This window comes from Mobula birostris, chromosome 7 (genome assembly GCF_030028105.1).
Source record: "Mobula birostris isolate sMobBir1 chromosome 7, sMobBir1.hap1, whole genome shotgun sequence".
NCBI lineage: Eukaryota > Metazoa > Chordata > Chondrichthyes > Myliobatiformes > Myliobatidae > Mobula > Mobula birostris.
Genome location: NC_092376.1, coordinates 21,350,610 through 21,364,817, shown reverse-complemented (window position 1 = coordinate 21,364,817; position 14,208 = coordinate 21,350,610). Strand labels below are relative to the sequence as shown.

At 40.6% G+C, this 14,208-nt stretch overlaps 1 protein-coding gene across 8 annotated transcripts in view; it reads right to left on the bottom strand.

Moving 5' to 3' along the window:
• Positions 1-14,208, bottom strand: part of herc2 (HECT and RLD domain containing E3 ubiquitin protein ligase 2) — a 231,142-nt gene that overhangs the window by 61,353 nt on the left and 155,581 nt on the right. For all 8 annotated transcript variants that reach the window (XM_072262724.1, XM_072262731.1, XM_072262725.1 and 5 more), the window contains 8 exons: positions 13,524-13,605; positions 5,165-5,308; positions 4,994-5,084; positions 4,101-4,278; positions 3,609-3,690; positions 3,346-3,517; positions 2,149-2,293; positions 294-519 (listed from right to left, as the gene is read on the bottom strand). In XM_072262724.1, the coding sequence (XP_072118825.1) occupies positions 294-519; positions 2,149-2,293; positions 3,346-3,517; positions 3,609-3,690; positions 4,101-4,278; positions 4,994-5,084; positions 5,165-5,308; positions 13,524-13,605 (1,120 nt within the window). The remainder of the gene's footprint in view (positions 1-293; positions 520-2,148; positions 2,294-3,345; positions 3,518-3,608; positions 3,691-4,100; positions 4,279-4,993; positions 5,085-5,164; positions 5,309-13,523; positions 13,606-14,208) is intronic.

The following is a 14,208-nucleotide window of genomic DNA, read 5'->3' as shown; positions in this document are numbered from 1 at the left end:
CCCGCGAATTTGATATCTGCTTGTGACAATTCAGACTCTTAATAAAACAGGGACATTAACTGGCAGCTTAGTTAAAAAAAAACAAGATAATATTTAAAGATAGCAATAATAATACCAAAGTTCTTCAATCCAGATTATAACATAAATGCACAAGTACTCAATATACATACATTTATCCATTTAAACTTTTAACTCCACAAATCACAAATTTTTGAAATATATTTTAACCTGCAGTTCAGAATTCCATGACATACGTGCCAATTAAACTTATCAAGTTAAAATTAAAAAGTTACCCAAGTATGAAGCGCCTAAAGGGTCTCTAGCAGTTTGGAACAGAACCGGCTCATGCACTGAAGGTGTTGCCACATCCACAGTTGTCCAGGCTACACTGTGCGAAGAACCACAAGCCACACGGGTGATCTTTTGTCCCTCCAGACCCTGCACCAGGGTCGGCTTCCTATTGACAGTTGTGGTTCCATTTCCTTGCTGGCCGTGGTCATTATCACCCCAAGCGTAAACCTAGTAATGTTTGATTTGTGGAGTGGGGGAATGGGGGAGAAAAATTGAAAAGTTGTATTTAAAGCCACAAATTTGGAACATGGGTTTGTTAACAAGTTCACTTTCTCTACATTTTGGTAACACAGAAGAGCACCTCTCAACAGAATGAAACTTCTTATTTCAGACATAATTGAACAACAGTTTAATTTGAACACATGATCAGAAATTCTAGACTCCTCAAGCCCAGGAAAATATCTTCTTTGTATTAATTTTGTCGAGCCTTCCAAGAATTTTATATGATTTAGTGAGCTACATAAACACTAAAGAATAGAGGCTAGGCAAACTGGATCTTTCCTTGTACAACATAACTGCTATCCCAGGAACCAGTCTGATGAATTATCACTCTGTTCCTGTGGTGGCAAGTATATCATTTCTGTAAGCAAGGAGACTAAAAGTGCACACAATATTTCAAGTGTGATACTATAGATATTTTACTGACATTGTATGATACTATAGATATCTTACTGACATTGTATTTATTTATTAATAAAATATTACACTGAAACTCATGAAAAAAGGCAAGTTAAAATAACAAGAAAATCAACTTGAAACTTATAATGCAGGTTAGATAATGCTTTTACAAAATCTTTGTATAAAAAATAAAACCTTTTTCTACTTTATGAGCAGAAATCCAAGCTATGCCCATTCTCAATATTAGCTAGCTGAATATTCACTTTGGGTCCCTTATCTTGGAAAGAATATACTGGCATGAATGTCCAGAGGAGGTTCACAAGAATGATCCCAGGAGTGTCTTGAACTTCTGATAATTCCTCCCCGCCCCCCCCCACCACTTCTCCATTCTCCATTCCTGGTTCCCTCTCTCACTTTTTTCCTTACCTGCTCATCACCCCCCCCAGTGCTCCTCCTCCTTCCCTTTCTTTCATTGTCTTCTACTATCAGTTTCACCTTTCTCCAGTCCTTTATCTCTTTCACCAATCAACTCCCTAGCTCTTTACTTCACCCCTTCCCCGGTTTCACCCATCACCTACCACCTTGTACTTCTTCCTCCCCTACCCCCTTCTTTTTACTCTGACCTCATCTTTTATCTCCAATCTTAATGAAGGGTCTCAACCCAAAACATCAGCTGTTTATTCCTTTCCATAGATGCTGCCTGACTTGCTGAGTTCCTCCAGCATTTTGTGTGTGTCTTGCCCTGGATTTCCAGCATCTGCAGATTTTCTTGTGCCAGGAATGAAAGGGTTAAGGCATGAGGAGCTTTTGATGGCTCTGGGCCTGTACTTGCTGGCATTTAGAAAAATGAGGGGGGGAATCTCATTGAGTGGACGTGGAGACGATGCTTCCTGTAGTGGGGGAAGCTAGGACCAGAAGGCACAGACTCAAGAGTACAAGGATGTTCTTTTAGAACAGTGATGAGGAGGAATTTCAGTAGTCAGACGGTGGAGATCTGTGGACAGGCAGCTGTGGAGGACAACTCACTGGGTATACTTCAATCAGAGGTTACTAGGTTCTTGATTAATAAAGGTGTCAAAGGTTACATGGAGAAGGCAGGAGAATGGGGTTGAGAGGGATAATAAATCAGCCATCAGCAGAGCATCTCGACGGGCTGAATGGCCTAAACTGTTTACTTACTTGTCCAGTATCCGAGACAGCAAGGCAGTGCAATGCACCCACAGCCACATGAATAATCTTTTTTCCCCGCAGGCCTTCCACCACCTGAGGCTTCCGCACGTGAACATCAGTGCCATGGCCCAGTCTGAAATAGTCCCCTTTGCCCCTGTGCACGAGAAAAGTTCATCAACAAAACAAATTTTACTGTATGACAACACACTGCTCCCAGGTAAACGTATTTAAGCTCAAAGTAAGTTCATTATCAAAGTATATACAGCACATATACACAGGCTCTGTGGCTACTTTATTAGGTACACCAGAACACCTGCTTGTGGATGCAAATATCTAATCACCCAATCACATCTAATCACTCAATGTATAAAAGCATTCAGACATGGTCAAGAGGTTCAGACCAAACATCAGAATGGGGAAAAAATGCGATATAAATGACTTTAACCATGAAATGATTGTTGATGCCAAGCGGGGTGGTTTGAGTACCTCAGAAACTGCTGATCTCCTGGGAATTTCACACACATCGGTCTCTAGAGTTCACAGGGAATGGTGCAATTTTTTTTTGTAATCCAGTGAGTGGCAGTTCTGAGGCCAAAAGAGCCTTGTTAATGAGAGAGACTGGAGGAGAGTGGCCAGACTGGCTCAAGCTGATGGAAAGGCAACAGTAACTCAAATAACCACACAGTGGTGTACAGAAGTGCTTCTCTGAAAGCTCAACACGTCAAACCTTTAAGTGGATGACAAAAGACCACAAACACATATTCAATGGCCACTATATTAGGTACAGGACATAACCTCACAGAGTGGCCACTGTTACCACATACAACCTTGAGATTCATTTTCTTGCAGACATTTACAGGAGAAAAATACTACAGAAATTTATCAAAAAACTATACATAAATGGACAAAGACCGATAAGCAACCTACTTGCAAAAGAAGACAAACTATGCAAATAAAAAGAGATAACACTGAGTACAGGAGTTTTTCAAAACAAGTCTGTAGATCGCAGAATCATTTCAGGGTAGTGGTAACTGAAGTTAACCACACTGGCTCAGGAGCATAATAACTGTTTCTGAATATGGTGATCCAAGGCTCTGTACCTCTTGCCTAATGGCCCGGATAGAGAATGTCCCTGATGATATGACACTTGCCTAACATGACAATCAAACACTTACAATCTAACACTATTATTAAATCTAAACCTACCAGGTCCACACCACACCAGACTTAGTAAGTGCCAGAGAGAACTGGGCACCACACTCTATTTGGCAAACCCCTTGGCCATTGAGTCTTTCAATGTTTTGTGGAACATTGCAACCTTCACTTCCGCCACGGCCCAGCTTTCCAAAGTCACCATCTCCCCATGAAAATACCAGCCCTAAGGAAAGTAATAAAAAACAGTTACTGTAAACAAGGCAAAGGGGTTGCCAGATAAAAGTACTGTAAGTTATCAGCAAATTTTTCTCTACCTTCATCGGTTAGTGCAAGCGTCTGTGCATCCCGACTACCACACGCTACCTGGATCACTCTATGCCCCAGAAGAACCTTCACCTGCAATGTGCAAGCCATTCTTAATTTCATTCTTACAGCAGAATTAGATCAAATATACAAGGACTGTTAGGAATATGCTTAACAAAGGTGTCAATGCATTTAATTACAGATAAATAAAAGCCAGCACCTGTGGAAAGAATAAACCAAGTCAGGCATTAACCCCTCTGTGCTACCTTTAAGAAGCATGTTTTTAGCCAACACAAATCATGACAAAGTGGTTAACTCCACTGCAGAGCTTTGAAGGCAAGAATTAACTTTGAATTTTCAGTAATGATTAACATGAAACCTCTTGCTACAGGTGAAATGTTCTAAATTCTATTATCCGTTGAACTGTAAATTTTCTGAAAATAAACCGAAAAGGTTGAGAAGTTTATAAATTATTAATGACAGAATGTAAAATAAGTAATTACCAATTTTGGTCTCAGCTGTGTTGTGTTGTCACCATGTCCAAGTCTGCCATACTCGCCAAGGCCCCATGAGTACAGCTCACCGCTTGAAGTTATAGCAGCACTGTGAGAACTCCCACAAGCAATATCTCGTATGCGTTTGGTCTTTAATGCCTCAATCAGTCTTGGTTTATCACAATTCCTAAAAAAGACATTTACCTTTAGAAGTAAAGCGTACATTCTTTCTAAGCTTTATCATAAGCCACATGCAATTTAAATACTATTTGCTGGAGGAATTCAGTAGGTCAAGCAACATTAGTGGTAGGAAAGGAACTACTGAAATTTCACACTGAAACATTGGATTAGAATCAAAAACATTGGACAATTCCTTTCCTCCCACAGATACCGGTCGACCCCTGAGCTCCTCCCACAGATTGTGCGTCGCTCAAGACTCCAGTAATCTCCTGTGCTACTTCTCTTCCGAATCACAATCCGGTTTAACATCACTGACGTGTCATGAAATTTGTTGTTTTAAAGCAGCAGTACAGTGCAATACATAAAAAAACTAAATTACAATAAGAAATAAACAAAAATTAAATTAAATAGGTAGTTCAAAAAGAGCAAAAATAATGAGGTGGTGCTTATAGGTTGGTCCATTCAGGAATCTGATAGTGGAGAGAAAGAAGCTATTCCTAAAATGTTGAGTGTGTGGCTTCATTTAAGTCATTCCCAATGGTAGAAATGAAAAGTGGACACGTCCTGGGTGTTGGGATTCTTAATGGTGATATGTTATTACAAACAAATACTTAACAAGCCACATAAAGCTCCAGCTCATTATTCATGGGGTCATGAGGAAGAACAGAGGTGAGAGGGGTGATTAGAAGAATTTTTAAAAAGGAACATGCAAGACATTTTACATTCTGCTGAAGTGTCCAAGCTTTCCATCGTCTCCTTCTCCCCAGGAAAATACCTTTCCATCAACGGTTAAAGCCATTGCGTGACGCCCACCTGCAAAGCAAGGTTACATGAGATAAACCTAAAGAAAATTTATTGCACAATGCTTGAATAAAGAAATTTGGGACAGGTACCTGAATGCACAGCAACTTTCTTCACAACATAATTGCTAAGGGCTGATATCTGTCGAGGAATGGGTATCGTTCCACTGGATATTCCAAGCCCAAGTCTTCCATTAGTGGCCTCTCCACAGGCATAGACCTTACCCTCAGCAGTAACTACAAAACAAAAGTTGAGAAGTGAACAAAAATTGCACCCCTTTGGTCAAAGCATAAAATTAAAAGCTTACAAAGATTTTCCAGGGGAACAATCAGAGGATGAGAAGAAGCACATTTTAATATTGCAAACCATTTGCAATTACAAATATGTTATGTAAATTACTGTAAAGGCATCAAGTTTCAGTATCAACCAAAAGATAAGGAGTTAGGGCAAAAATGAAGGGAAATGCACTCTTTAAACATTGTGCTCTTCATGAATGCATATAGTTCATCATAATACCAAACCACATAGACCAAGAACCATGTTTGATTGATAGTACGTTGCAAGTTAACTGAACAGATAGAAACAGAAATGATGTTACATCAACCTATCAGTCCTGTGCCAGCTAGTTCCCACTTCCCTGTCCTCTGATGTTAAATCTGTAATTTTCTTCTTTCTGCATTTATGTTCCATTGCCCTAAAGGTAGCACTTCCAGTTTCTAATCACTTGAGGGATTAAAAAATAGTATTTTCTCTAGTCATTTTCGGATCTTTGGCCCACTTACCTTGGGGCATATATAGTGTCTAGGGAGGAGTAGCACCTCTGGTGAAGGGGCTTATGTCCAATCAAGACCAGCTCACGCACCTTTGAACCCCACTAGACTTTCAGTTCTCAGCTAAGGCAAATCCAGGTGAGGGTAACCAGTGGCTTCACACCCCAGTGAGATAGAGACATGCCTCTGTTAGCATACGAAGTCAGCTCTGGTGGACTGGGCGGATGAGATCTGCAGTGAGATCCCAAGGTCAGGAAGGAGGTAATGCAACACTCCGTGGCAAGCAAAGCCATTACAAGGCACAGAAGACATCAAATGATCTTGTCTGGTGTCTCGTGGCTGGGTCTGTATGCACCTGCACCACCCCCTGCCCTTCACACTCCTTCGCCACCTGTTTCACACCCTTCCCACAGTGCTCCACCCTCACCATTCCCAACATACTTCACTCCCGCCAAATTTACAAACTCACTCGCTGCTCCACATTGACAAATACTGTGCCAACGCCTTAGGCACTCTAGACACTATATATATATAGCAAAGACTTTTGCACACTACTGTATGTTAGAAAATGGATAAGGAGTCAGCATTCCTGTTATTCATTATAATCATTTGTGAAAAGTGTGCATCCAGTAGTAGCAGTGATTTGCATTGTAATATTTCTCCTTTCTGCAAGCTCAAGCAGCCAGATTAAGTGAACTATCAAAGTTTGATACAAAAGAAACAACCAGCGACAGGATATACTGCCAAGCAATGCACAAGAATAATTTAAGTTCAACGACAGTACTATGTATTTAGATACACGTGCAGGCTTCTGAACACGATGGTATTTATTTTTTTATACTTAGAGATGCAGGTCAGTAACAAGTCCTTCCGGCCCAACGCGCCTCCAACTTCACTGATGTAACTAATTAACCCCATACATCTTTGGAATGTGGGAGGAAAGCGGAGCACCCAGAGGAAAGCCACACAGTCACCAGGAAGAATGTACCAGCTCCTTACAGTATGTGGAATTGAACCTGGGTCATTGGTGCTGCAATAGCATTATACTACTGCACAGAGTATTGTCATCTTCAGAAGTTTTCGGATGACTCTGCCATAGTTGGATGCATCAGCAAGGGAGATGAGGTTGAGTACAGGGCTATGGTAGGAAACTTTATCACATGGTGTGAGCAGAATTACCTGCAGCTTAATGTGAAAAACACTAAGGAGCTGGTGGTAGACCTGAGGAGAGCTAGGGTACCGGTGACCCCTGTTTCCATCCAGGGGCTCAGTGTGGACATGGTGGAGGATTACAAATACCTGGGGATACAAATTGACAATAAACTGGACTGGTCAAAGAACACTGAGGCTGTCTACAAGAAGGTTCAGAGCCACCTCTATTTCCTGAGGAGACTGAGGTCCTTTAACATCTGCCGGACGATGCTGAGGATGTTCTACAAGTCTGTGGTGGCCAGTGCGATCATGTTTGCTGTTGTGTGCTGGGGCAGCAGGCTGAGGGTAGCAGACACCAACAGAATCAACAAACTCATTCGTAAGGCCAGTGATGTTGTGGGGATGGAACTGGACTCTCTCACGGTGGTGTCTGAAAAGAGGATGCTGTCCAAGTTGCATGCCATCTTGGTCAATGTCTCCCATCCACTACATAATGTACTGGGTGGGCACAGGAGTACATTCAGCCAGAGACTCATTCCTCCGAGATGCAGCACAGAGCGTCATAGGAAGTCATTCCTGCCTGTGGCCATCAAACTTTACAACTCCTCCCTTGGAGGGTCAGACACCCTGAGCTGATAGGCTGGTCCTGGACTTATTTCATAATTTACATATTACTATTTAACTATTTATGGTTCTATTACTATTTATTATTTATGGTGCAACTGTAACGAAAACCAATTTCCCCCGGAATCAATAAAGTATTACTATGACTACGACTATACTTACTGCTACGCCACTGTGCCACCAGTGTTCCAATAACTCACTAAACAATTCTAGCATAATAAATATCCTTTAGTTCAAATTCAAGTTTATATATAGAACCAAACAACATTCCTCCAGACCATGGTGCACCCATAATATAACACACACAGAATATAAGATCAAATATTACCACAAATAATACAATATACAATTCAAAATGCATGTGAAGCACACAGCACAGGTAAACAGCTCACTGTCCTGGTGACAAGATCTCAGTGGTGGCAGGATATTCATTAGTCACAAAGCCCCGGGGAAGATCTGTTACCCAGTCTGGTAGTCCTAGTCCTGATGCTCCTGTACCTCCTTCCTGACAGTAGTTGGTCAAAGAGATTTGTGGGATGGGTGGTAGGGTTCCTCAACAGTACTTCTGGCCCTTCGTTTACAACACTCCTAGTGAATGTCACAAATAGGTGGATCTTCTCAGTGGTTTTTACTATCCTCTGTAGGGTCTTGCAGTCCAATGCCTTGCAGCTTCCCTACCACACAATGTTGCAGACAGACAGGATACTCTCGGTGCTACTCAGTGGAGGAATTTAAGGTGGGGGGTTATATGGGAGGCAGGGTTTGAGGGTCAGCACAACATTGTGGGCCAAAGGGCCTGTACTGTGCTGTACTATTCTATGTTCTATGCTCCATAGAAAGTTGTTAGAATGGGGGTGAGGAGGCTTGCATGCCTCATTCCCCTCAGAAAGTGCAGATGCTGTTGTGCCTTCTTGACAAACTACCATTTATTTCTTATCTTGTCCCAAAATACCACTAAATCCATCCTTGTATTATTTTTCCTGTTCTTTCAATCTCTTCTGCCTTGCACCCCATCATATAGCTTTTCCTCCTTTCCATTTCTGGAGACCAAGGAATAATGCAGTGACTGAAAACGGGATGGAGAATTAATGTTAATCAACTGGGAACTGAGATCCATGCATAAAGACTGAATAACTGTTCTGCAAATCAATCTACCTTTGGTCTCCCCAGTGTAAAGGTCTAACAAGCAGTTTTTGGCCATTGACTGTCTATCACAGTAATTCTCTCAGATCAGAGGGCGTCTCCTTGAAAGGAGCCAGATAAAGTTCAAACATACATAAAGCGCAAAATTTACATCTCCTAAGCCATGTCCACCAGAAGTGCAGGCAAGAATGAGGCTACATCAAGAAAGCTGCTACAGAACAATTCCAACAGGCAGAAACACTATAGATGCTGAAAGTCAAAAAAAGAACAAAACTGCAGAAGGACACAGCAGAACAGGTAGCATCCACAAAGAAAAACACAGACTAATGACCATTCATCAGTTCGGTGTTTCTCTTTCTCTCCCAGCTGTCCAATGTGCTGAGCGCTTCTGCAATTTTCTGTTCCTGTATTGAGGATTCTGCAGTGAAAGTATGCCGCAGCAAAACAACAATCATAAACTGGAACCTTCATGACATAAATAATGCTTGCCATATTTCAAGAAAAAATATATTTTCTAATTCAAATCAAAAAGGTTACCTATAACTTGATTCAAGCTATAAAATCAAATTGGCCGAGTAAGAAATTTGATTGCATTGTTTCCAAGTGATTATCAAAATATTCGTATAAAATGTCATTTGCTGAAATCTGGCACAAATAATTATGCAAATAAATTATACAGACTTCCAAAAGTATAGCTCAATTATGCAAACAAAATGCCAATGCTGAAGTCTAACTCATCAATAAAAATAACACTAAATAATAACTGTTCTGATTGAGAACTGACTAATTTAAAAATATTACACAGGTTCTTGTGTCTTAAGTTTAACAGACAAAATAAAATTACAAGGCCATAGTACTCACATTAAGAGTGTGGATAAAGGGATTTTAAATAATATCTGCACAGAATGAATAGTCATCAAATATAATGAAATAGGCTAAAATTCCATTATTAAAATAACTAATTTTAAAGGAATTGGAAAAAGCAATGAATTAAACTTTTTTTCCTCTACAACATGTTTATAACCCAGTACAAAATGCAGAAAGGATTAATTCCCAAGTGAAATGCAAAGGTCAAATTTCAACAGTGTTTCTAATGGAAACAGTGCTCCAGTGACTCTCATCTGGCACCAATTTACAGACTCACCTGGAAATCCCAACAGGCAGGCAAAATTGGCCAATACAAAACAACATATAGGCACTATGCAAATTGTTTTAGACCACAAGACCAGAAGACATAGAAGCAGAATTAGGCCATTTGGCCCATCAACTCTGCTCTGTCATATCATCATGGCTGATCAATATTCCTCTCAGCTCCAATCTCCTGCCTTATCTCTGTATCCCTTCATGACCTGCCTTAAATATACATAAAGACTTGGTCTCCACAGCTGTCTGCGGCAAAGAATTCCACAGATTCACCACTCTCTGGCTAAAGAAATTCTTCATCTCCATTCTAAAAGGACAGCCCTTTAATCTGAGGCTGTGCCCTCTGGTCTTACTCTCCCACTATAGGAAACATCCTCTCTACATCCACTCTATCAAGGCACCTCAGCTTTCCATAGGTTTCAATCAGGTCACTCCTAAATTCTAGTGAATACAGGCCCAGGACCATCAAATACTCTTCATATGACAAGCCATTCGATCCTGCAAACACTTTTGTGAACCTCCTTTGAACCCTCTCCAGTTTCAACACATCATTGCTAAGATATGGGGACAAACAAAAATTACTCTAAGTGAGGCCTCACTAGTGCTTTATAAAGTCTCAACATTACATCCTTGCTTTTATATTCTATTTCTTTTGAAATTAATGCAAACATCACATTTGCCTTCTTCACCACAGACTCAACCTGCAAATTATCTTTCAAGGAATCCTGCACAAGCACTTCCAATTCCCTTCGCACCCCAGGTTTTTTTGTACTTTCTCTCCATTAAGAAAATAGTCAACCCTTACATTTCTTCTACCAAAGTGTATGATGACACACCTCCCAAAACTGCACTCCATCTGCCACTTTTTTGTCCATCTTTCTCATCCGAGTCCTTCTGTAGCCTCCCAATTTTCTCAAAACTACCTGCTCCCTCACCTATCTTCATATCGTCAGCAATAAAGTCATCAATTCCATCAACCAAATCTTTGACGTATAACGTAAAAAGAATTGGTCCCAACAGAGACCCCTGTTGAACACCAATATTCAGCAGCATCGAGCAAAGGCCTCCTTTATTGTCAATCTTTGCCTCCTGCCAATCACCACTGCATTATCCATTCTAGAATCTTCCCTATAATACTATGAGCTCGTAGCTTGTTAAGCAGCCTCATTTATGCACTTTATCAAAGGCCTTCTGAAAATCCAAGTACACAACATCAACCGATTTTCCTTTGTCTCTCCTGCTTGTTATTTCTTCAAAAAATTCCAACAGATTTGTCAGGCAAGGTTTTCCCTTGAGGAAACCATGCTGACTATGGCCTATTTTATGGTATGCCTCTAAGTACCCTGAGGCCGCTTCCTTAATAGTCCACTCCAACATCTTACCAATCACTCAAGTCAGACTAACTGGTCCATATTTTCTTTCTTCTGCCTCTCACCCTTCTTGAATAGTGGAGTAACATATGCAATTTTCCAGTCTTCAGGAATGATACCGGAATCTAGTGAATCTTGAAAGATTTTACTAATGCCTCCACAATCAGCACCCTCTTTCAGAACCCTGAGCTGTATACCATCTGGTCCAGGTGACTTATCTACCTTCAGATCTTTAAGTTTCCCAAGTCCCCTCTCTGTAGCAACGGTAACCACACACTTCATGACCCCGACACCTGGAACTTACATCAAACTGCTCATGTCTTCCACAGAGAACATTGATGCAAAATACTTAGTCAGTTCGTCTGTTATTTCCTTGGCCCTCATTACTACCCCTTCAGCATCGTTTTCCAGCGGTCCAATATCCACTCTTGCCTCCCTTTTATAGTTTATGTATCTGAAGAAACTTTTGGTATCTTCTTTAATATTACTAGCTAGCTTACTTTCACATTCCATTTTACCTTCTCAGTGACATTTTTAGTTGCCTTCAATTGTTTTTTAAAAGCTTCCCAATCTTCTAACTTCCCACTAATTTTTGCTTTATTATATGCCCTCTCTTTGGCTTTTATGTTGACTTTAACTTCTCTTGCTCGCCATGTTTGTGTCATCTTGTCTTTAGAATACTTCTTCCTCTTTGAGATGTATACATCCTGTGCCTTCTGAATTGCTTCTAGAAATTTCAGCCATTGCTGCTCTGCCATCATCTCTGCCAGTGTTCTTTTCCAATCAATTCTGGCATGCCTCTCTAATTTCCTTTACTCCATTGTAATACTGATACATCTGACTTTAGCTTCTCCTTCTCAAATTTCAGGGTGAATTCAATCACCTGCCTCCAAGGGTTCTTTTACCTTAAGCGCTCTAATCAATTCAGGTTAATTGCACAACACCCAATCCAGAATAACTGATCCCCTAGTGGGTTCAACCATGAGCTGCTCTAAAAAGCCATCTCATGGGCATTCTAGAAATTCCCACTCTTGGAATTCGCACCAACCTGATTTTCCTAATCTACACCATAAAAAAGGTCATAGTCAGCATGGTTTCTTCAAGGGAAAATCTTGCCCAGCAAATCTGTTGGAATTTGTTGAAGAAATAACAAGCAGAATAGACAAAGGACAACCCATTGATGTTTTGTACTTGGATTTTCATAAGTCCTTTAGCAAAGTGCCACACGAGGTTGTGTGCATGATAGCTTACAAACGTGAAATTTTTTTTGATGTATAAATCTATTGGAAGCGTTTCTCCTGTGTCCTACTTTGAATATTGTTGCTGCCATGGAAGAGAGCTATAAAGAGTTAAAGCGAATATAACAATGTATTAACTGTATTAAAATAGTGTAAAATTGAGAAGCAAAGCATGCTGTTTAGTTAACTTGGCAGTGTCTCTGCGTAGCTTGCATATTCTCTCTGTGACCATGTGGGTCCCCCCCACCCCACTTGTACCCCAGTTCCTCTCACATCCCAATTCAGGGATGGTAGGTTAATTGGTCACTGTACACTACCCCAAGTGGATAGGAGAATGGTAAAATCTGGGAGGAGAAAAGCTTACAGGGAAAATTAGTGTGTGAGAAGGATTGCTCTGAGAAACAGTACATCGATTGGCTATGTGATAAGAAAATAGGGGAAGTAGGTAGTTAGACACTTTGTTATTAGATACTGGCATTGCCTGGCACCATTGCTTGCCACTTAATAACCTATGCACAAATGTAGTCTACAACTTATTGCACACAAACATAATGTGCTTCATTTGTTGAAGAGCAGCAAATAGAATTGAACATTGTGTAACCATCAGCAGGACATCTCTACTTTTGACTTTACGACAGAAGGAAGATCATTGATGGTTGAACCTTGGTCACTGTCCTGAGGATCTTCTGCAACAATATCCTGTGGCTGGAATGATTGACCTCCAATATCACAAACACCTTCCCTTGAGGGAAGTACAATTCACTGGAGCGTTTTCACTTTGATACCCATTAACTGTAACCCTATCAGGGCAATTAGACACTGCACTTGATGACAAGAGCAGCCACTCTCTTTGCGCTTCTTGAATTCAACTGTTTAGCCCACATTTGGACAATGACTGTGATGGGATCTGGAACAGAGTGGTCCTGGTGAAACCCAAAATGTGTATCACAAACAACATGAAATGCTGCTACACAGCTTCAGAAAAAGCATTTAAAGTAAATGTTGCATTACCTGCAAAAAGGCTCTTGGAACCACCAGCCACTTGCACGACATTTAAAGCTGACAATGTCTCTGAAAATGAGGGGACCTTTATCTAAAATTTAAAGTAGAAGAGGTTTTTAAACATCTAGTGAAGATGGATTTGATTGACCAGCAAACTGAAAACAGCTGGAGACACAAAAGACTGCAGATGCTGTAATCAGGTGCAAAATATAAACTTCTGGAGGAAGTCAGCAGCTCGAGCAACATCTGTGGCGGTTGACAAGAACTATCAATGTTTCAGGTTGAAATCAAGCATTGGAACCTAATGAAGGGTCTCAACCCAAAACATCAACAATTCCTTTCACCCCCACCCCGCCAGGTGATGCTTGAGCTGCTGAGTTCCTCTAGTAGTTCGGTATTTTGAACTGAAAACACCTTGCTTTAAAACACTCATCACTAGTTGTCAATCTAAGAGGTGTCTTCTTATTTAATTACATTTCAAATGATCAAACATCCTCTGTGTTATTGGTTTACCACTGTCACATTTATGGAGATTCAGTGAAAAGCTACTGTTTGCAGGATATCCAGACAGATTACATTACTTCTGTATTGAAGAATTATGCATTGATATAGAAGCCTCAATCTGCAGCACAAGAATATGACAGAATGGCAGTTCTAGTTACTTAATTACAAAAGGCAGGCCCTGATGTACAGA